Genomic DNA, 23,354 nt, shown 5'->3' with positions numbered 1-23,354 from the left:
TCTGATCCACAGTCAAGGCAGAGTGCAGGAAGGGAAATGGGAGTCCCCCCCCCCCCTACTCAGGTTCTGCCTCCCACGCCCACCTCTCATTCTAAGAGAAAAAGCAAAGGTCCCTTAGAGTAGTGTTTCTTGGGTAAACTTGTCCTTGTCTCTCTGTGCTGCCCACTTGGGCCCTCCAAAGCCGACCCAAATCTACTGGGCATCTACTGTGCGCCGGTGTTGTTTCCAGGAGGCTCAGTCTTGCTGTTCCTTCTGCCCATTGGGACGAGCTGTGAATGATAATTTAACCCAAATAGAGCACTGGAGCGGGAGGCTGTGCAGGGCTCAGCGGGGACGCTGCCGTTCCCATGTGAGTGGGGCTTAGTAGGGAAGGCCTCCTGGAAGAACGGTTGTGTAAACTTAAACATGATGGGTAGGAAGAAGAGCAGGGTCCGAGGGACTGAGGCAGAGGCAGCTGGGAGCTGAAAGCTGCTCCGTGTCGGGGAGTGTGGGGTGAGCGGCTTGCGGGAGGTGCCGAGTCTGGGCTGAAATGACTTGCTCTTTCCACTAGCATGGGCTGCAACAGAGGCCGGCGCAGCCCTGCAGTAAACTGAGGACAGGTGATGCTCCAGGAAAGGAGGGGTGCAGGAGAGGGCCCGGGCCCCCCCACTCAGCCTCGGTCCTGAAAGCAGACCCGAGAGTGAGCGCGTGCCACCGGCTTTGCCAGTCGGTCTGTGCTTGACTGCGGCCGTGAGGCAGGAGAGAGATCGAGCGCAGCAGGCCTGTGGGAAGGCGAAGCTCACTGCCCCTGGGCGGCTCTGCAACAGTCCCGTGCAGTTTCCCGCGTCGAGGCGGGGACGGGACCTTCAGACGCCCCACCCGCACGTAGCTTCCCACGGTCCCCTGGAAAGGGAGTGATTCTCTGGGACCTGTGTGCATGGGCCTGTGTGCACTCTCGGCAGCTAGGGGCTGGGGGGCACTGCAGGATGGACCCCCAGCGTGCCACAACCACACCAGCCTCCCCCCCTCCAGGCTACTACACACAGATCTCCACGCTGGCCGACGCCCAGGAGAGCGTGATGGAGTACCTGCACGTGCTCAGCCGCCCCATGGTCATCAACCATGACCACGACATCACCTGGACCGAAGCCTACATGGACAGGAAGGTGGGTGCAGGCCCGCTTGCTCCTGACTAGGGAGCCCAGGAGTAAATGGCGGGGAGTCAGGAGGCACTAAAGGGATGAGGACCACCCCCCTCCCCCCAGCTGCATGCTGCCCCTCCGGAACCAGACCCCCTGAGGAGAGGTTCCCGTGACCGCCCCCCCCACAGGCTGAGCCAGCCGCCACCCTCTCAGGCTTCCCTCCTTCCCGCTGTCACACTCCCTCCCCACTTAGCAAGGAGAAAATAATCCAGCTGGGCGGTCAAGAGACTAGGGGCCCCCTGGGACCTTCCCTCCTGGGTCTCGGAGGACAGACGAGGTACTGCAGAGTACCAGGCGCAGATGGGAGCTGTCACAGAAGATGTTCTGGGGACAGCAGGGAAGGGAATAAAATCAGATTCCACACACAGCCTCCTGCCTCAGGGGATCAAGCTGAGATTAAGAGACACCTGGAATTAGAGGCTTGTGTTAAAGAGGGTTTATTTGGGGTTGCAGTGACAGTATATTAGGTAGGGGATTGCCTTGCAAGAATCCAACCCAGTTTTGATCTCTGGTACCCCAAGTGGCATGCAGAGCAAGGAGTTATCCCTGAGCAGTGTGGAGAAAGAGAGGAAGGAAGGAAGGAAGGAAGGAAGGAAGGAAGGAAGGAAGGAAGGAAGGAAGGAAGGAAGGAAGGAAGGAAGGAAGGAAGGAAGGAAGGAAGGAAGGAAGGGAGGGAGGGAGGAAGGGAGGGAGGGAGGGAGGGAGAGAGGGAGGGAGGGAGGGAGGGAGGGAGGGAGGGAGGGAGGGAGGGAGGGAGGAAAAAAGAAAGTTTATTTTCCTCGAGTAAATGAGGGTGGCAGGTCGCAGGCCAAAGTCAACTCAGAACTTCCTGTTCCATCAGAGTCTCAGGCCATACTCGGTCCAAGTGATCATTCTGGTCAAACCTGGGTTGGTCATGTGCAAGGCAAGTGCCCTCCCCACTGTACTATAACTTGTTCCACTGCCTCAAGGTCCAGCTCCTCTTCCACACCCTCAGGTGACCAGACTGTATGTGGCACTGTCCTGCTCTCCTGAACCAGATTGGGCAGGTCCAGAGCAGAGGTTCCTGAAACACTCTTGACACGTTTTACCTCTGATTCCAGCGCAGGCTGGGCCTGTTCCTCAGTTTGAACCCATCATCGTTAGCAGCTGAGACGAGAGGCCTTGGGAGCTGGGCTGAGGCTCACCCTGGCTCAGTTCTGGCTAAGAGCCATCGCTCTGGCCCACCTTCTCGTCCAGCATTCCTTCCCGCTCTCCTGTGGCCGCATTTGGGATCACCTCCTCCCCCCGAGTAGCTGATGCTGGTGATTCAGAGCCTCACTGTGGACTCTGAGGCTTCTGTTCTCTGCGTTTGCTCCCTGACAGCTCTCCACCTCGCAGGCACAGAGTCCTATGCTTCTCACCACCGTGGCCATGCCTGTCTTCAGTAAAAAGAACGAAACGGTGAGTGGCCATGCTGAAGAAGCTGTGACAGGGCTTGGAACCAGGGTTGGTAGCTAGAGGTCAATGGTTTGCTTCCTTCCCTTTTCCCCCTTCCTTTGCCTTGCATTGCCCATCCCTTCTCTCCCATCCCCTTCCCTCCCCTCCTCTTCCCTTCTTCTCCCTTCCCTCCCCTCCCCTTCCTTTCCCTTCTCTTCCCTCCCTTTCCTTTCTCTTCCCTTCCGTTCCTTTCTCTTCCCTTCCCAAGGGACATGAATGGAACCCAAAGCATCACCCATGCATGGTGTATGCTCTACCACTGAACAACGTCCCCAGGCCCAGACCAATGTTCTTAACCAGGCTGGGAGCTGAAGCCACTTAGGGAGGGCAGATCCTGGGCTCTGTGCACAGCTCACTGTATCACAGTATCTTGGCTAAGAGGGGCCAGCAGTGGGTAAGAGTCTACCTATGAACGAAATGGTAGGGGGTGAGTACTGGGGTCCAGACTTCTCACAGTTCCCCCAGTGAGCCTGTTCAGCTTGGGGTAGCTTGGGGTAGCTGCTCTGTCCTTGTGACCACAGCCTTGGGGATACCGTAGTAACCCCGTAGTAACCCTGACAGAAGCCACCTGATAGACTTCCCAAAAGAAGATACCTAACCTATCTGGAGGGACTTCAACTGCCTCTGGTGAGGGAAATTCTAGAACCTTCTGTCCTCAATCTCATTGGCAAGTTCTTGTGTGTTCAGAGCATCCATGGATTAGGCTCCCTTAGATAAAATACTTTATTCTCTGCTATGAGGATTAGTATTCCACTCAACTTTGCATTTCATGTACATATTTCAACTTACCTATTAATACTGGACATTCACCTTCACAACAATGGCAATCACTCCTGAGGGCTGTTCTGGGTTTTTATTCTGGGAGATCAGACTAAACTCTAACTGTTCAGCAGAGCCTGTCTAGGAAGGCCTGGGTGGTTTTCTCCTCCTGGCTCTGGACAATTTTCCAGACACAGCAGAAGCCAGCTCTGCCCTGACCTTGGTGCTTTATCTCCCCAGCGATCCCACGGCATCCTCCTGGGTGTGGTGGGCTCTGACGTGGCCCTGAGGGAGCTGATGAAGCTGGCGCCCCGGTACAAGGTGAGCCTGGGCCAGGTCCTAAGTGGGGATCACAGACACTCCAAAACCTTGGGGTAGTCAGCTGCTCTGTTCCTGCGCCAACAACCTTGTGGATATCGGGTAAAATAGGCCACCCACCAACCTTCCAGATGAACTATACTTAGCCTCACTGTTTGGAAGGGCTCTAGTGAGGGAATTTCTAGAACATTCTATCCTCCATTTGGCCAGAAGTAGGAACCTCTGCAGATAGCAGTGCCATGTCCAGAGAGGAAAGGAGACTTCCCTGTCCCCAGAGAACTCTGTCACCACCAGATCTCACTTGTCTGTCCCTCAGTTTTCCCTTCCTGGTGCCTCCGTTCCTCACTCCACCCTCCATACCAGGCAGTTGGCGGGTGGAGGTGGGGGGACACCATGAGGTTCTATCCCAAAGACATGGCCGGAAATAGACTGGGATGGTTGTTGTTATGGTTGCCATGAGTAATCAAATGTGGACCAGAATTCAACATCGATGCTGGAGGCATCGTGCTGGCACTACTGTATCCTTTTTTAGAAAATTTTACCCCCACAAGCCATCTCCCCACTTTACCATCTCCTTCCTGACTCCAACACAAAGAGCTCTGAGCCATGATTACGCCTGTCTCTGGCAGCTTGGAGTACACGGATATGCCTTTCTGAACACCAACAATGGCTACATCCTCTCACATCCTGATCTTCGACCCCTGGTAGGTAAAGACATTATTTTTATTATTGTCTTTATTATTGTTTCATTATTATTGCCTTGGGATGAAAACTGAACTCAGCAAGCAGGAGTGACGGGCAACGCTCTCCCAGCCACCAACATCCTTTGCTCTTAGAGTCTGTGGCACCTGAAAAATTCAGGAGTGCATCCATGGGGCAAACAATAAAAATGACAGGAAGACCCTCCAGTCCCCACCCCTAAAAGTTGAGAGCAGCGGATCCCAGGGCTACCAGAATTTTTCTTGGGATTTATCCCTGAGTGCCCCTGCCTCTTCCTGATGAAGGAGCCAGGGGCATTCTCACATACATCTGTTGACCAACCATTGGTCAAGAAAGGAAGGGATATTATTTGGTCTAAAAGTTCTGTTATTTAGAAACAAGTAAGTAAGGGAGTAAGTAATGCCCAAAGACAATATAAATGAAGGGAGGATAACTGGTCCTCAGTTGGAAGCTTGTAACAGTGGGCATGGGGAGGGTATAGGACAGGAAGAGACCACTAAGACAATGATAGAGGGAAGTGATAACTCTGGATGAGAACTGGTGTCGAAAGGAGGTAAAGTGATGTGCTTGATACCATTTCAGTAACAGTATTGCCAACCGCAGTGCTTGAAAGGAAAAAGAAAAAGAATAAAGTGTCTGCCATAGAGGCAGGCTAGGGTTTTGGGGAAAACTAGAGACAGTATTGGAGGGAAGTGGACACTGGCAAAGTGGTGGGTGCTTCAACATTGCATGTCTGAAACACAGTCATGGATAACTAAGTAACTCTGCAATCCATGGCAATTCAGTAAATTAAACCAATCGATCAATAGAAGTTCTGTCTGCAAATTTAGAGCCTCCTACTGCCTCTGGTCAGGACACTCCTGGGACCTCTTGGTGTAGTTGTTGTGGCAGAGTGGAAAGAGCCATTGAGGCCTAGAGGAAACTGCCTTCCCCTCTACCATTTGAGCATTACTGCTGAGGCTAACCCATACCAAGAGCACCTTTCCCAAAGTTAATGGAGGGGACCCTTGCCCAAGGTCCACTGAAGAGCTCACCCACCCACATCTGTTCCCCTGGGTTCAGGTACTACTCATGAGACATCTGATTAGAGAAAGACAAGGACACACCGGAGTCTTCCCTGATGAGACTCTGCTGGGCAAACCTATAAACTCATAATGATAATGAATCTGTCCCAGTGGCCACTCAGCGACTCACTGTGGATATCATCATTACTTCAACATGTTGACTCAAGAACTGACTTGTAGAATTAAGTGGCAGTGATCCAAAAACCCACCCATCACCCTTTACATAATATGGATGAATATAAAATTTCAACCAATCAATTTATGCGTGAACCTACTGTGTGCTGACTTTACAGTGCTCTGAAGTATGCAAGAAGTAGGGGTTTGTAAAGAGGGGCTGAGATGTGTCTTATGTGGTAGCTTCCCCACAAGAGGCTCAAGTGTGACCCTGGTGGCCCAGTGCCACCCCACAGCACCTCTTTCGGTGCTGGCCACCACACATGTTTAAAAGAACAGAAATTTATAGTCTACAAGGAACTAACTATAGTACACTAATAGATTCATACAAATGAGACTATCTGAGAACAATATTGCATGATAAAGGTCATGGAAAGGTAAGGAAACATTATCAATTTATGATACTGAGGAGACAAATGTTAGTTTTTAAAAGAAAAATAGAAGGGCCAGAGTGACAATCAGTGGGTAAATCATTTGCCTTGCACACAATTGACCTGGTTTCAATCCCTGATACCCTGTATCTTCCCCCAAGCTCACCAGGAGTGATCCCTGAGTACAGAACTAATAGTAAGCCCTAAGCACAACTGGGGGTAGCCAAAAAATGAAAAAAAAAGTTAAGGAAGAAAAAATTGGTGGGGTTGGGGGGGATGTCCAGGAATACATCAAAAACTATTCAGGGAGCTGGAGTGATAATATAGTGGGTAGGGTGTTTGCCTTGAACACAGCCAACACAGGTTTGATCCCCAGCACCCTGTATTGGCCCCTGAGCCAACTAGGAGTGATCTCTGAGCACAAAGCCAGGAGTAAGCCCTGAACACTGCCAGGTGTAGCACAAAAACAAACAAAAGGAGTCCAGAATCATACAATAGAACTGAAATCTTTCTATATCAAAAAAAAAGTAACAAAGAATTAGAATTGCAGGTCAAATTATGGTTTTAATATGCATAGTCAAGGTGCATTCTTGGGAAACTTCAAAGATTAGGATAGGACTGTGGCATCCAACTTGAATGTGAAAGATGGCAGGGCGGTGTTGCATTCCTGAGTGACAATATGGCCAAGAATGGGAACTTCCTCCAAACTTGGTGAGGTGAAATGAGAATGAAGGGGAATGAAGCTGGTGTGATATCAGTCTACAGACCCCCTTCAGTAAGCAAGGAACAGCAGAATGCTTTCTTGAAAAAATCCTGGCAGAGGAAAGATGCTTGATGATTGAGAATTTTAATCATCCACGCCTCACCTTGGAGGCCTCATTCAGCTCAAAGCAGCCCGTCTGGTTGGTTCTTAATTTTTACAAATGATAAAGCTCTTTCCTTTCCTTGAAAGGGCTACTAACATAAATCTAGGAAGGTCTAATGACAGATAACTAGGCAATATCTGTCTTGGTATCAGAAAGAGAGAGACAAGTCAGGACCAGATAATAACCTTCAAAGAGTGTTGATTAATGGCTCTCTTTCAGAGCAGGAGGTCTTTATTAAACACTGAAAAAATCTATCTGTCCTGGTCTCTATCCCATCAAAAATCCTATTAACAAGATGAAAACACAGAAGGCAGATGCTCCAAGAGTCTGGGAGGTGTAGCTAACACATTAAGGGAGATGATTAGTATTCAGAAAACATTCTTCTCCAACAATGCCCAGAAGCTAATAAGATGAAGCCCATCCAAAGTGCAGGGCTAGTTTGCCCAATAGACAATGCTTGATGTAAGGTTATGGAGATGTCGTTGAATGGTGCACCCCAAGAGAAGGGCCAAGGGGATTTCGGCAGACTGGACTATCAGTCACATCCCCCACCACACTGGCCTGACCCTATCTGAAACCTTGGCTTCGTGCCCTGCACGCTGGTGAAGGAGTGGTATTGATCAAACAGCATGTATTCAGAGGGAATTGAGGCACGGGCAAATAGGGAATGCTCAAAGCAGTGAAGTGTCAGAAGTGACGAGTGTCTTCAAAAATCTCAAGGGTTGTCAGTTAGAAACTTTCTGCATAGCTCCAGGGGGAAGGCAAAGACTGACAGGAGAAGTTACAGGGCGACAGATTTCAGCTCTGTGCGAGGAAGAACTTTCTAACAATACGAGTCATCCAAAACTATGACAAGCTGACACAAAAACAGGGAGTCACATATTGTGGGAGATATTCAGTCAGAGGCCAGAAGACTCTCTGCTACAACGGTTGTCAAAGGAAGTTCTGTGTTGGGTGGAAGTTAGGTCTAGATAACCTTGAAGAGTCACTGCGATTCTTTGATTGCCTCTATATGCCCAAAAGACTTTCTACAGGAGATGTAATAGAGGTTAACCTCAGATTTATATGCTTTCTTTCCGACCCGCTCACCCCAGTACAAGGAGGGGAACAAACTGATCCCCAAACCAAACTACAACAGCGTGGATCTCTCAGAAGTAGAGTGGGAAGACCGAGGTGAAATCGTGAGTTGGGGGAAAGTGGGGGGAAAAGGAGCTGTTTTAGCTCTACAGCCAATGCACTGAGATCTGCTCCAAGGCAGAAGAATTTCTGCGAAGGGCAAATCTCTCAATGACTTGAAATGCATGACAGTGTGTTCCTGGTTTGCAAACATTACTGAGATCAGATCTATTGATTGCAGAATTGGATTGTGGTGATGTTGAGTCTGGCTTTGAGTTTCAGTACCTTATCCCCAAGGAAATTATAGCTCAGGGAAATGACATTGGATGCCCTCATGGATCAGTCCACTCTGTAGCATTATCTTGATGAATGAGTAGAATTTTATGCTAAATAGAACTGAGAATTGGGTCTATGAACTTTTCCCATATTCTGCTCAGAAAAAAAGGAGAAAACCAAAGTTTTTCCTAGACATTGCCTCCAATTTAGGCAGTAGCATTCAAATGTGAGACAAATCAAGAACTAACACTGTTATCATTGTTGTGTTGTTTTTCTTCTTTGTTTTGTTCTATTGTGAGGGTGGGCGGGGGTTGGTGCCACACCCAGCCAAGCTAAGGGATTACTTCCTGCCCTGTGTCCAGTCATCACACTGGCAAGTGCTAAGGGAACCCTAAGTGGTGTCAAGGACTAAGTCTGCATGGTCATACAGGATGAGCCCCTAACCAAATGGACTATCTTCTCCAGCCCCACCAATACTAATATCTTTCCTCTTCAAGCTGAGAACTGCCATGATCAATAGGGAAACAGGTTCTCTCTCTATGGACGTGAAGGTTCCATTGGACCAAGGGGTAAGTAAAAGCCGGGGTCTGTTCTCAGGGAGACAGCATCACAGCTAATTAAGGTTCAGGTGATGGTGAGGGACTAGTTGAATTTAAAGTGTTTGCTGTACAGTACTGGAGTGGTAGCACAGCAGGTAGGGCATTTGCCTTGCACTCGGCCAACCCAGGTTCAATCCCCAGCATCCCAGAGCACCACCAGGAGTTATTCCTGAGTGCATGAGTCAGGATTAATCCCTGTGCATTACCGGGTATAACATAAAAAGCAAAAATAAATAAATAAATAAAATGCTTGCTGTAGCCCGAAGGGCTGAGTAGAGAGTAGAGGCACGTGTGCATCAGGCCCAGAGAAGCAGTCAGCCAAGGAACTATCCGGCATGTCAGGGCTTGCTCTTGTAGAGCCTGATGACCAGGGCAGTCGGCTTAAGTCATTTACCTCTCCAGCTGCTACCCTTTACTGCCTGTTGGGTATTTATGGTAGCAAGAGGGGTATGACAGTTAACTCTTCACATTGTTAGCAGCTCTTGTGAAACTGAGGGGAAATTTTGAAAATTGTTTTCCCTTCGACTGTTTGCCATCTACGGTAACCACACCAAATCAAGAATCAATCTTTAAAAAAAAAAAAAAGAAAAGAAGATTTACCCTCACTGACACCACCACCATCTTCACAGACCCACACATCATTTATAAAAGATTCTTCCCTCCTATCATTTAAAAGATTTCGATGTCTTTTCACTGAATTTTTCATTGTCCCTTGACATATTTACAAATGTCACCTCCTCCCGCACAGCCACCCCCACCTCCTCCTGCTGCCCATCTGCGTCAGCTAAAAGAACACAGGCATCTGTCTGCAACAATTAGGCCCAAGATCTTCCACAAACACGACCTCCGTGGAAGCCAAACAAGAAAGCATCGAGAAGGAAAAGCAGGTCATCGTGTTCCTGGTAGACACAGAGACCAATTGTCACTGGGACCAGTATCCCTGGGCTGAGAAGGGAGACTTAGTAATATCCGTGATGTCAGAACACTGGTCTCAACACTCCTGACCCGGCAATGTAGAAGTCTCTGTCGTGTATCTCCACCCTGATCCTAATAATACTCTAGCACTTGTGTTCGAGGGAGCGCAGCCTTAGTCCGGCCATGTCATAGCACATAATGGAGAGCATTTCCTGCTCTGATGAAAAATGTCATGCACACATGCTGTAAAACGATTTGAGAAACACTATTCTCCGTGGAATTTAGCAGGATTAGGAAACAGGTGGAGTAGTCTTCCCTCCCGTCCTTCCTCCGGTACTCCAATGTTTTTCACGCTTGTTTTGCACATCTCAAATCCATCTCAATGCTTCCTAAGACTGTCCATCCTTGGGAAATGTCCATTGCTGTCCACTACTACTGCTAGCACTGCTAATGCAACTGATCCACTACTGCTCTGGACAAAATATTAAAAACCAGCTTTTACAGACCCTTGAAAATGAACCCTTGAATCTAGAGAACTTATCGGGTGACATATACATTGGTAGGTCTCTGCTCCCCCATGAAGTGCACATCCCAGTTGGCTTGGAAAGAAATCACGAGAATTTGAGCAGAAAGTTGTAGTCGGCATCTCGGAGTATCAGAGAGCAGAATTTTCAATCAAGGTGTGTTGAAAAGGAGGGGAGATGTCCGGGCGGCAGGAGAGCCACAGGTAAGCTGGGCCTCACAGGTGTGCCAGCTGCTCTGAAAGTCACAGCTGACTCCCATCGTGCTCCTACACATGGAGGATCCTGAACACTCTGGTGGAAAGCAGTAGAGAAGTTGAAAACAAGAACAAAGATTGCAGCAACTGGAGTCAAGACTGAGTTACACCCAGAGGAATGATTTCATACGCAGCTCAGGATTTCCTCAGAAAGCAGAGAAGAGCTATTCCTTAGAGTAAGGACCAAGGCTAAGACCAAGGGATTCTCATCAGACCCAAAGACAAAATGGAAGGAGATGAACCCTAAAGGGAAGGAAAAAGTGAATCCAAAGTTCCAACGGTTCAAGGTGATCTGCCATTTATCTGCTAATTAAAATAAAAGTCAGCAGTTCAGGGACAGCCAAAGTATGTACCCCTGTCATTCACCATAGTCAGCATGCAAGAAAAATGATAGATCACGTTAAAGAAACAAGAAAATGTGGCACATACGAATGAGAGAAAGAAAAGTCAGAGTTGACACAGAGACTAGTTGTCAGAATTAGGAGTTTAACACAGATGTGATACATCTGCACAAAGAATTAAAGGAAAATATAGTCATAATGAATGAATCGATGGAGATATCTCAGCAGTGAGTTTGTTAAGGTGTAATTTTTAAAAAATTGGAAAAACAGCAAGTGATGTGAACAAAGGATCTTGATCTAAGGTAGACCTTATAAATGTAGCAGTTAAGGAAGTACTTTTAAAACTTCTATGAAAAGCTGGCATCTCTTCATCTGGTGGTGAGTTTAAAACCAGCAATGTCAATAGCAGGGAAGAAATGCAATTGTGATCTAGGATCAGTCAACAAGAATGAGCTGTAAGCCATCAGAAGAAACTAAAACTTATGTCTTTTTCTCACTCCTGCTCCCCACAATGATGAAGATCAACCTACAGAAGAAGACAGACCCTTTCCCATGGAACCTCATACTTATTGGGTCCCAGATCTCAAAGAAACACAAGAAGGAGGTGCAATACAGGCTGCAATTGCCTTGACGCTAGATGCTGCCCTAGCCCATGAGCATAACAGACAGATCAGGGCAAGTTATGACAGTGCCTGATATCTGGACTCACTTTTCTTTTTTTTTTTTTGCTTTTTGTGGGTCACACCCGGCAATGCTCAGGGGCTCTGGCTCTGCACTCAGGAATTACTCCTGGTGATGCTCGGGGACCATATGGGATGCTGGGGATCAAATCTGGGTTGGCCATATGCAAGACAAATGCCCTCCCTACTGTATTGTTGCTTAGGTCCTTGGACTCACTGTTTTGTTTTTTTTCTTTTGAAACACTATGAGAGCAGTTACAAAGTTTTCGGTTTAAGTCTCGGTCATACAACGATGAAACACCTGACCCTTCATCAGTACACATTTTCCACCACCAAAAACCCCAGTATCTCCCCCCCCATCGCACACCTTCCCCCTACCTGTGTGGCACACGATTTCCTCATTACTCTCTCTCTACTTTGATGCCACTCAACATTTCGACACCAAACCCACCATTATTATTTGGCATTTTACCCCAACACTCAGACCTGCCAAAAAGGCAACATTAGACAATTTGTTTGCTATTGCTGATTATGAATAATTATGATTATGAGGATGTGCAGCCACTATTGCGGCTGCACAGTTTTGGAATTCTGAAGTTTTAGTAATGAAATCTGGAGGGGTTTCTGCCCAAAACCGCTGTGTTCTGAGCTTTGTTTCTGAGTCTCTGGGATCACGGCCGATAAGCAGCTCGATCAGCAGCCAGAGGGCTTGTTCGTGGGCGGCAAGTCAGGGTCTTGTAGGGGCGGGTGGGGGGGTGTTGGGAGAAAGGACCGGCACCTGGACTCACTTTTTAATGTGTGCATTGTACCCTGCTTCACTCCTGCTCTACAAATCTCATGCAAACTTCTCTTTTGACTAGCTTTAATTTGGTAATTCCAAAAGGGGTCTAGGAACTATAGCTCCAGCTTAGCTAATTTGGTGTACAAGAGCCAAACCTAGGAGCAGAGTGATAATTCAGCAGACTGAGGCATGCTTTGCATACAGAAGTTCCGAGTTTGATCCCCAGCACAATTTTGTACTCCATATATGCTTTTGGAGGTGTGTCGAGGGTTAGTGTATGTCCTCCAAACCATACCCCTAAATCCCAGAAGCCCAATGGCTATTCTGAAATGTAAGCATAAAACAGCTGAAAAGAAAGTTTTGTTTTAGGGGTTAAGAGCAGATGAGGAGGAAGGGGGAGGAAAAAGTACATTTCAAGACAAGTTAATGGAAATTATCTGCTCTGAAGAAAAAAAACGACAAACGTTTATCTTTCAATTTCTTCTAAATAATATCTAGTGACCTCATCAAGTCACAAGAAAAGAAAAGGAAATGAGGACATTTTCAGATAAATAGAGTTCTATATCCCCATCACATTCTCACAAGAGATGCTTCAGCAAGATCTTCTGGCTGAAGACAAAATAACACAGATGGAAAGAAACTCGGGTCTACACAAGGAAATGAGCAGCACTAGAAATGGAAAATATGTGGGTTAACGTAGGACTTCATTCTTTTAGCCTCTCAAAAACGCAGCTATTAAAAGCAAAAAAAATTGACATCTTAAGTTTTATAATATATGCAAGCATAAGGCTTACAGTAACAATAACACAGAACAGAATTATCCCAAGACATTTAATGTTCAACATAGTTTATATTAACAGAGTAAAGGGGGGAAATGCTTCTCTGCTTATCACAATAGTTTCTGAAAGAATATTCTTCTTAATTTTCCCACATCTACTGAAAGGCATCTAGAAAAGGCTCATTTTAACCCTCCAAAATGTGTTTTTATTTGAGGCAACGTGAATTTCAATACCATCAATGACTGGGTCCCCTGCCAGCATATAATGCCACAACATCAAGTCCCTCCATCAGAGCATCTGCTTCACGCCATCATTGTCTCAGGGTTCCCTCACAAACCACCCAAAAAAAGCAAAAAAGCAAGGCATAGATTACACCCAAAATATACCAGGACTCAAACAAATCATTAACAAAAAGACTAACAACCACTGAAAATTGGCCAAGAGATTCAAGCAGACACTTCACAAACGAGGGCTTACACAGGACCAATAAGCATATGAGATGTTCGAATCTTTAGTCATCAGGAAACTGCAAATTAAAACAACAAAGAGATTCCATTTCACACCCTCTACAATGACTAAGATTTTAAACAGTCATACCAAATTCTGGCAAAAATATGGACAAATTTGAAGGCACACATTGCTAGTGGAAGAATACAGTATAAATGTTGGGGAGACGTTTGGCAGTTAGTTCTTTCCACAGACAAACATACATTTAGCATGTGGCCAAACTATTCCTTTCCTGGGTATTTTCCTAGAGAAATGAAACGTATCCACACAAGAAGACTGGTCCAAAAAATATCTAAGCCTTGCACATGACAGCCCCCAGCTGGAAGCATAAAAAGCACATGCAAGAGGGATGTGAGAGCTAACGCCTATGTCCACATACTGGGGTCCTGCTTGTATCCTACCCCATCCCCCTCCCCTTTCCCTTGATATTGCTGTTGACTGAATGGGGGAATCACATGCCTTTGTTTTTTTTTAAAATTTATTTATTTTTAATTAGAGAATCACCGTGAGGGTACAGTTACAGATTTATACACTTTTGTGCTTATACTTCCCTCATACAAAGTTTGGGAACCCATCCCTTCACCAGTGCCCATTCTCCACCACCCGTAAACCCAGTGTCCCTCCCACCCTCCCCAATCCCATCTCCCCCCCACCCCACCCTGCCACTGTGGCAAGGCATTCCCTTCTGTTTTCTCTCTCTAATTAGCTGTTGTGGTTTGCAATAAAGGTGTTGAGTGGCCGCTGTGCTCAGTCTCTAGCCCTCATTCAGCCCGCAACTCCCTTCCCCCACATGGCCTTCGACTACAATGTAGTTGGTGATCGCTTCTCTGAGTTGACCTTTCCCCGGAACGTGAGGCCAGCCTCGAAGCCATGGAGTCAACCTCCTGGTACTTATTTCTACAGTTCTTGGGTGTTAGTCTCCCACTCTGTTATTCTATATACCATAGATGAGTGCAATCTTTCTATGTCTGTCTCTCTCTTTCTGACTCATTTCACTCAGCATGAAACTTTTCATGCCCATCCACTTGACTACAAAATTCTTGACCTCCTTTTTTCTAACAGCTGCATAGTATTCCATTGTATAGATGTACCAAAGTTTCCTCAACCAGTCATCCGTTCTGGGGCATTCGGGTTTTTTCCAGATTCTGGCTATTGTAAACAGTGCTGCGATGAACATACATGAATCACATGCCTTTGGTCATGGTGCTCACTGGGGGTTATACCTTGGCTGTGGTGCTCATACGGTTCTCTACAGTGCTCCCTGAAGTTCACCCACCATGTTTTGCTTGCACGAATGCTCTCAAACCTGCACGCTCTAATTACGGTGTTCACACACATTCTGGCTGCCAGATTCATGGTGGGAGAGGGCACGGCAGGGGAGAGTCGTGTTGTGCTCCACACATGCTCCCTCAGGGTCTCATTCCTGGCCACAAGAGCTCATTTGTCTCTCAGCCATGGTGTTTGCACACATCTCTTCTCTGAAGATCACACAAGCTGTTGTGGCTCTGGAGGTCCCAGAAAGCAGAGCCACCAGGACTATGTCTTGTGCATGTGGGTGACACTGGGGATCAAACTCAGGCTTGTAACGTAGACACCTTTTTAAATCACTGATCTACTGATCTATTCCTCCACCCCAACCCAGACTGGGGCACTAGTAAAATCCAATAGCACAGACACTTCTTTAAAATATGTTGAGAAATACATATGCATATTTATATATCTACATGTTTATATATAAATGTGTATATATATTATATATATATTTCAAGAAGGGACAAAACCAGTCTGTAGTGATAGTAACTCAGAACAGAGTTCACTGGTGGGTGTGCCAACTGGAAAGAAACAAGGATACAAAATTCCATAACCTGATGGAGGAGGTTGATACATTGATCACAACAAAGATGATTATATACTTAAGACTGATGCACTTCACCTTTTCCTTCAATTATAAAATTAAAAAGTTTTAAAAGATGGCCTCCAGAGCCAGGATGATAGGACAGTTTGCCTTGCACACAGCCGACCTGGTTTCAATCCCTGGCACCCCAGCCCTGAGCCCACTGGGAGTGTGGTGGGGGTGGCTGCCCTGAGCACAGAGCCAGGAGTAAATCCTGAGCAACGCTGTGTGTAAACTCAAAACAAAACAGGCGAACAAACAATAAGATGATCTCCAGTTCCCACAATCAAGTCCAAGTCAACCACAATCAACCCCAAAGCACAGGGCTTTCAAGTCTATCACTAGCTTTTGCACCACCCCCATGCCTTAAGGAGACTTCCTGGCTCCCCAAGAGCTGCTTTCATGGAGGGTCCCTGGAGAAAAGGACAGGACGAGACCCAAAGGTTGGAGACTCACCTGGAACAAGATGGGTGCTCCAGAGTTGTACATTCAATTTCCATCCAAGTCCATTTCCTGCAGAAACAAACCTTGGCCAACTCTCCCTCTGAATCCTTTCAACACTTTGCTACAAATTTCAAAAGGGAATAGACAAGAGAGAGAGAGGTGAAGCTCCACATACAGCTCCTGAGCCAACAGCTTCCTGTGACCTTCCCCGTGACAGATGTTGTCTGCCTCCAGAGACCACCCCCCAAGTTCTTAGACCAGAGCAAATCCCTGCACCCCACTATTCACTACTGCTCTCCCACCACTGACAGCCTCTCGTCAGCAGCCTCTCTCTGCAGCCTCATGCACGACAAGCTCTTGTTCATCCTGATCTACCGAGGAGAATAAGGGTGTCTGGAAGTGAGCAATCAGCTTGAGGGTGGCTGAGACGGGCTTCATGAGCAACCCAGGCCACACCCAGATCTACTACCTGATCCCTCACCTGTTCTAAGTCAATTTAAACCAAAGCAATGGCAGCTTTGGGAAGAAAATGAAGTTATAAAGAACCACATGGCCGGGAAGGGATACATAGAGGGAACAGTGTCCCCATTCTCCAAGAGAGCAAACGTGTTCCTACCAGCTAGCAGTCCTCTCATGAGTCTCCGAGAATCCTAGAGCTGCTGTCTACACCGCCCTGTCCAGCTTAGTATCCTTGAGCCACTCTGGTTAACTTGAAATTTGCACTTGCTAAAATTCAAATAATTTACTCCCTCAGCTCTGTATTTCAAGGCGCTGGTTGCCATGTGACTTGTGGTCACCTTAGTAGGCAGCGCAGGTCTAGACCTCGGTCCTTGGGTCCACCTAGCCCCAGTGGGCTGTAGTTTGTGGGGCCTAATGTGGACTCTGCCTTGTTGGCACCAAATCAGACGAGGCAAGAAAACCCTGTTTCTTTTCTGCCCTTCCAGAAGAGAGTTCTCTTCCTCACCAATGACTACTTCTTTACAGACATCAGTGACACACCTTTCAGGTGAGGGGGTCTATGCAGTACGCACCGGGAGAAGGATGGGTGGATTGGAAACCAACAATTGTGAATAGCTTTCTGTCGGAATGACATACTTGCTTGTATTTAGTTGACAATTTTGTGGTCGTGGAGAAAGACTGAAAAAAGGGGAAGGTCGGAAAAAAAAGGAGAGGGGAGGGGTGTCTAAACCTGCATTGCCAGTGTAACCTCTAATGCAGCTTCTGGAAGTAAACTACATAGGTTGGTTTGAATCCCAGGTTCCCCACTGGTGACCTTCCTCATTCCCCTCCCCAAGCCTTAGGTTCCTCGTGTGAAGTGCAGGCAATAATAGCAGTGAGATCTTTAGGTTTTCTAAAGACTCCATGACAACCTCTACTTGAGATGGTAAAGCCATGCCTTATTTTTGAGATGAAAGGCTCACGCTTAATCAGTTTGGCTCCTTCCTGGTGCATTAATATACAGCTCCCCAGGGTAGGGAAGCAAGCACCCTCATCTCTGAATTTTCTCATTCTCTGTGTGCTCCCTGCTTCCTGGTCCTGCCTGAAGTGATCATTAGATTAGCTGAGAAATTTTGTCTAGTGGCCAATATCCATGCCCCATCTGAACCAAGGTACTTAACATCTAGTACCACCAAGCATTAACAGTATTTAAAGCTTCTCTGAAGATTCAGTGGTTCAAAACCAATATTCCACCAGGAGAGCAAGAATAGGTCTCCCATGATTCACCTATTGTGAACAGGTGAACCCTCCTATTTGGGATGGGGGAGGGTCTTGTGTCTGTGTTCCATGGGTGCCAGAAGCTTAAGACCTATCATGTTGAACATGGGCAGGCCCTGAGCGTGCACTTGGAATATTTTTATTTGTATCTCTTTTAACTGTGACCCTTTGGGTCTCTTAATCTAGGTGCCTATGCACTCTAGCTCTGGAAACTTCTCAGTAATGATGTTTTTACTGTTACTTCTTCATCCGGTTGCATTCCTCTGGGACCCGATGATTCTTATTTTGTTCCTCTTTAATTCATGCCATCGTTCTCATGTCCTCTTGTCTGCTGTTTATTTTGAGTCTTTTTTCCATATTCTGCTGCTCTTTAGAGATTTTCTGCATTTCATCTTGGAGCTCACTGATTTTGTCCTCAGCTATTTCTCTGCTGCTGAGGCTTTCCAGTGAGTTTTTCATATCGCCTATCAAATTCTTTAGTTCAGCCATTTCTGCTTGTAGTTTTCTCATTTCTACTCTTATATCTTGTTGTGTTTTATTGGTTGTATGTTACATTGTTTCTTTGAGCTCCTTAAACATCCTCAACTTACCTCTCTGAAGTCCATAAGAACTGATTATTACTGATTGAGTCTAATCTTCACTGGTAGGGTTCTGCATTTCTTTCCCTCCGAATACGCCCTTGGCCTAGAGAATTTGTGGGGTTTTTCTCTTGGAGAAAAAATGCTAATGGTGCCTAGTGATGCTGTCTCAGTTCTAGAAGGACTGTGGAGCCAGGGGTAGAGGAGGCATGAGTGGTGCCGCTGGCCTGCGGAGCAGACAGCAGCAACCTGTGTTCATGATGCAGGATGCGGACTGGCCCTGATCACTGGTGCAGGCTGAAATCTGACCTTCTTCTCTGCCCACAGTTTGGGAGTGGTGCTGTCCCAGGGTCATGGAGAGTACATCCTCCTGGGGAACACGTCTGTGGAAGAAGGTGGGTGCCAAGCACTGAGAGATGTTCAGAGAAGGAGGGGTGCTGTGGGAGGTTAGGCTGAGCAGGGACACCTGTCTGAGTGCCCGGGAAGCTTAGGTTGTTCCAGTCAAACGCAACCAAGCCTACACATGCACGTCAATGGCTCATGGTCAGATTCTAGGGGTGCTCTTTGTAGAGCCTCTTCTGGGCTACACCCGGCAATGCACAGGGGTTACTCCTGACTCGTGCACTCAAGAATTACTCCTGGTGGTTCTTGAGGGACCGTATGGGATGCTGGGAATCGAACCCAGGCCGGCCACATGCAAGGCAAACACACTACCCACTATGCTATAGCTCCAATCCCTAGGGGTGCTCTTTGGGGTCACAGCTCAAAGGTGTGTGTTCCTCACTTTGATCCATCGTAGTTGGCTGGGCCTGCTGTGTGAAACACCACACATAGCCCCCACAAGCCGGGGAGGGTCCCCAACCCCATCATGATCCTTCAGACCCAGGGACCACAGTCTCCCTGGCCGTGGCTGCAGAACTGCCCTTCTGAGCCCCACCGTTGCCTGGCTCCTCCCTGTGTCTCTGTTTTCTCCTCTGATAAGAATGTGACACATTGGTTAGGGCTCCCTAAAGGCCCTGCCATAACTTGACCAGCTTGACCAGAGATGGAGAACTCTCTTTCTGAACAGTCTCCCATCACAGACTCGGGGACACAGCCCTGTTCTTGAGGGAGAACAGATGGGGAGGGAACCCGAGATGCTCATCTTCCAATCCCATCTGCTTGTGGCTGCCTCAAGACCTTAGAGCAAAGTCTGTGTCCTACCCCCAAAACCGGGCTGTGATGTTCAGAAGTTTATCACACCTCTCTACCAGTCCTTAAACCTCCACCTTTCTGCTCTGCCCTTGTCCTTATCACCTCCCTCCTGATAACCTCAGTGGCCTCAAATGTCCTCCTGCTTCCTTCTTCCCCTGAAGCTCCTGTAGAGAGATCCTTCTGTCACTGTCACTGTCATCCCATTGCTCATGGATTTGCTCGAGTGGGCACCAGTAACGACTCCAAGTGAGACTTGTTGTCACTGTTTTTGGCATATCAAATGCACCACAGGGAGCTTGCCAGGCTCTGCGGTGTGAGCAAGATACTCTTGGTAGCTTGCCGGGCTCTCTAAGAGGGACAGAGGAATCGAACCCAGGTCAGTCGCATGCAAGGCAAATGCCCTACCCGCTGTGCTATCGCTCCAGCCCCATAACTGTAAGAATGTGTAATGGGGGCTGGAGAGATACCACAGTGGGTAGAGCATTTGCTTCCTTTCCATGTGGTCACCCCAGGTTCCATCTGTGGCACCCCATATGGTTCAGGGGCTGGCCAGGTGGATCCCTGGGCACAGAGCCAGGAGGAAACCTTAGCATCACTGGGTGTGTGGCCCCAAAACCTACATGAAATGCTTTAAGGGATCATTCTAGATGCGCCAAATGGGCCTGAAGTGCTTTGCTTTGCTCTCCCTGTGCATAAAGTCCCCAGTCTTCCCTGTGCGGAGGACCCCCGAGAGGCTCTCTTCTCGCTCCTCCCCCTCATCTCTGCTAAGCTGGCCACTCCTCAGGCCCCAGATGGCACTTGTGGGATGCGGGCCCTGTCCCAGACTGTCCCAGACAGATGACAGGTCCAGTGCTCTGCTCTGTGCTTCCAGAGAACCCTATGTTTGCCCCACCACCGCTGGTGCAGTGAGGTTAGAGGCTCCTCTTCTTAGTGGTCTATGGACCCCTCCACCCCCCAAAGAGGCACCCACAGTGCCTTCTCCCTTGTTTTTCCTTTCTTACTCTCCCCAGAACCTCCCAGGCTACACTGCAGTCAAGAGAGGGTGCGATCCCTGACTCACTTTAGGGGTGAAACCAACCAGTGGTCCAGAGACCTGGAACCATGGAATCAAATGGATTCACTAAAGACTAGCCAATTGCCTGTATCTAGGTTAGGTCAGTGCCCCCAGGCTGCTCCATCACCCTTGGTTGAGAGCTGTTTACTTTGAAGTAATGAGTGGTTGCTCAGTAGAGCATTTATTCGTTCATTTATTCAATTGACAAACACATACTAAGGATTGTATGCGGTCAGTGTAGGTGCCATGCTGAGCAGCATAGATCCCACAAAATCCCAGAGAGCCTCTGGGCTCCTCTCTCACTGCCCTTGAGCTCAGCTGAGTTCAGTGAAGCCAGGGAAACCCAAACCACCAGTTTCAGAGTACTCACTGCTATGAGAGAGACCTTAAAGGTCTGGCATTTGAGCATGAGGTAATGGGAAAAAGCATTTTCCAGAAACCAGAGCCATAATCAGCATGATCTGTTGAGTTCCTACTCAGAGCGGAGAAGGGGGAAGAAGAAACCAGGCCTAAGGCTGAGGGAGCTTTCTGGCAGTTGCTTGTGGGTGACCGGGGCATCTCCCCACAACAGTGGTGTGTGGGTAAGCATGTTCTGAGCGTGCACTCTGGTTTCAGGGCTCCATGATCTGGTTCACCCGGACCTCACTCTGGCTCAGGACTGGTAAGAAGAAAAGCGTCCCAGAGAAGAGAAGGTGGGGACAGAGTGATGGCATGATGCGGGGCGTGGGGGGATAATCCTGACTCACTTGGATTCCAGGATCTACTGCGTCACAGATATCGACCCAGAGCACCGGAAGCTGAGCCAGCTGGAGGCCATAATCCGCTTCCTGAAGGGGCAGGACCCAGACCTGCAATGTAGGTGTGGCCCTGATCCCGTCCTTACCCTCCCCGCTCCCAGGCTCAGGACCCTGCAGGGAGGGAGGGCCAGGGCCGTGTTTATGGGCTGGGATGCTGCCTCCTCGCCTCATCCTGGAACTCACGAATGACTCCTATAGAACGGGGCGCGTTCACAGGAAAAGGCCAAGTTGGTGCACTGTGAGCCAAGTTGGTGACTAGGCCTTTTTGGAACTGTGGGGTCTCCCACTTGAGGGACCAGGATCTCTTTAAGCTTCTGTCTACTGCATGTTCTTTTTTTTTTTTTAATTGAATCACCATGAGAAAAGTTACAAGGCTTTCAGGTTTAAGTCTCAGTCATACAATGATCAAACACCCGTCCCTTCACCAGTGCATGTGTTCCGCCACCAAGAGCCCCAGTATACCTCCTATCCCACTCCCCCCGCCAAGTTTTCTGTTGAAATATTGAATGTAATCAAAGTAAAGAGAGAGTAAAGTGAAAATCATCTACTGCATGTTCTTATGAGTCAAAAACACCCTCTGCAGTGTAAGGGCCAAAGCCTGCCTGGCAGATGGGCCCTGGGCCAGCAACTACTGCGTAGACCCTCAGTGTTTTTTAACAGGAAAATGTGCATCCAGCTGGCCACTTAAAGTCTATGGGTTCTTTCTAGCCCCTGATTCTCAGGCTAACAGAAGGTCCCCACATTTCTGCCCCCATAGTATCACTTCTTAGCATGACTTTAGAAGGACCTAAGTGTCTGTCACCTAAGTGTTATCCCCAAGAAAAGGCTGCCTCTTCAACCAGTCCCATAGGACGCCCATTTGTTCATGCAATTGTTCCATCAACAAATCTGAACAGGATAGTACAGTGGGTAGGGTGCTCACCTTGCCTGTGGCCGACCTCAGCACCACCTCTGGTTCCCAGAACACCACCAGGAACGATCGCTGAGTGCAGAGTAAGCCCTGAGCATCACTGGGTGTGTCACCAACACAAAACAAGAGCTTATACAGATTCACTCACAAGTCTGGGGGTGGACAATTTCCATGGGGGGTCTGAGCCTTTGAGGGACATGTTGAAGGAACGTTTCTGGTTACCTGCACTTCACAAATTCCCAAAAGACTCCCCCACCCCGAGACTGAGACTGAGACTCTCTTGGGGGCTACACATGTGGGGTCTCTTTCCGTTCTGCTGCTGCAGGCGATGAGGAACTGCTGCGGGAGGTCCTGTTCGACGCGGTGGTGACCGCCCCCATGGAGGCCTACTGGACCGCGCTGGCTCTCAATGTCTCTGAGTGAGTTCCGTGGGGGAGGGGAGAGGCAGGAGGGGTCGATGATGTGTCCTCCTGGGGATAGATGAGAATGCGCCATTTCCCCTCACACATTCTGGCGGTAGCTCAGGAGAACCCCAAAGCCTGAGGCCTCAGATGAAAAGGCATGAGAGCAGGGAGGCCAGAAGGATCTTCACAGCGACAGGGCCATGGGGGAAGCTTCCGTGCTTTGGTGGCTGCTGCTTCCACAGACAGCATGACGCTCGGGTCCAAACGTGAGCCAGCACCGTGGGAGCAGGGAACCCCGTGCTAAGAGCCCTCCTCTGGGTGCCGGTGCTCCTCAGGAGAGTGTACTGGACCAGAGAACAGGATTCAAGCCCAGAGACGTCTCGCAGTCTCCTGGTCAGCGGGTATAACTGATAAACTTGACCCTAGTGTGCCCCAAGTGCTCAAATGTCCCCCTTCCATTGCTGACCTTTTCCGGCGTGATCCGGTTTCATGGAGTGGTAGGAAGAAGAGAGAGATGCTCCATGTGGTGAGTGTGTGGATGCGTGTGTGTGTGTGTGTGTGTGTATGTTTATGTGTGAGAGAGACAGCGTCAGAGACAGAGATGACCAAGAGACAGAGACAGAGATAGAGGCTGAGACAGAGAGACAGAGAGGAGACTATAAGTGCATAAGTGCATCTGT

General features: G+C 48.2%; 1 protein-coding gene across 1 annotated transcript in view; it reads left to right on the top strand.

Moving 5' to 3' along the window:
- Positions 1–23,354, top strand: part of CACNA2D4 (calcium voltage-gated channel auxiliary subunit alpha2delta 4) — a 111,252-nt gene that overhangs the window by 18,625 nt on the left and 69,273 nt on the right. Inside the window, 11 exon segments of the mRNA XM_055141561.1 lie at positions 1,012–1,145; positions 2,526–2,603; positions 3,639–3,719; positions 4,346–4,420; positions 8,006–8,092; positions 8,801–8,872; positions 16,966–17,027; positions 18,643–18,710; positions 21,179–21,224; positions 21,321–21,418; positions 22,596–22,689. Of these exon segments, the coding sequence (XP_054997536.1) occupies positions 1,012–1,145; positions 2,526–2,603; positions 3,639–3,719; positions 4,346–4,420; positions 8,006–8,092; positions 8,801–8,872; positions 16,966–17,027; positions 18,643–18,710; positions 21,179–21,224; positions 21,321–21,418; positions 22,596–22,689 (895 nt within the window).

Source organism: Sorex araneus, chromosome 6 (assembly GCF_027595985.1).
Source record: "Sorex araneus isolate mSorAra2 chromosome 6, mSorAra2.pri, whole genome shotgun sequence".
In the NCBI taxonomy this organism is placed as follows: domain Eukaryota; kingdom Metazoa; phylum Chordata; class Mammalia; order Eulipotyphla; family Soricidae; genus Sorex; species Sorex araneus.
The sequence above is the reverse complement of the archived record's forward strand: the minus strand, read 5'-3'. Positions and strand labels throughout refer to the sequence as shown.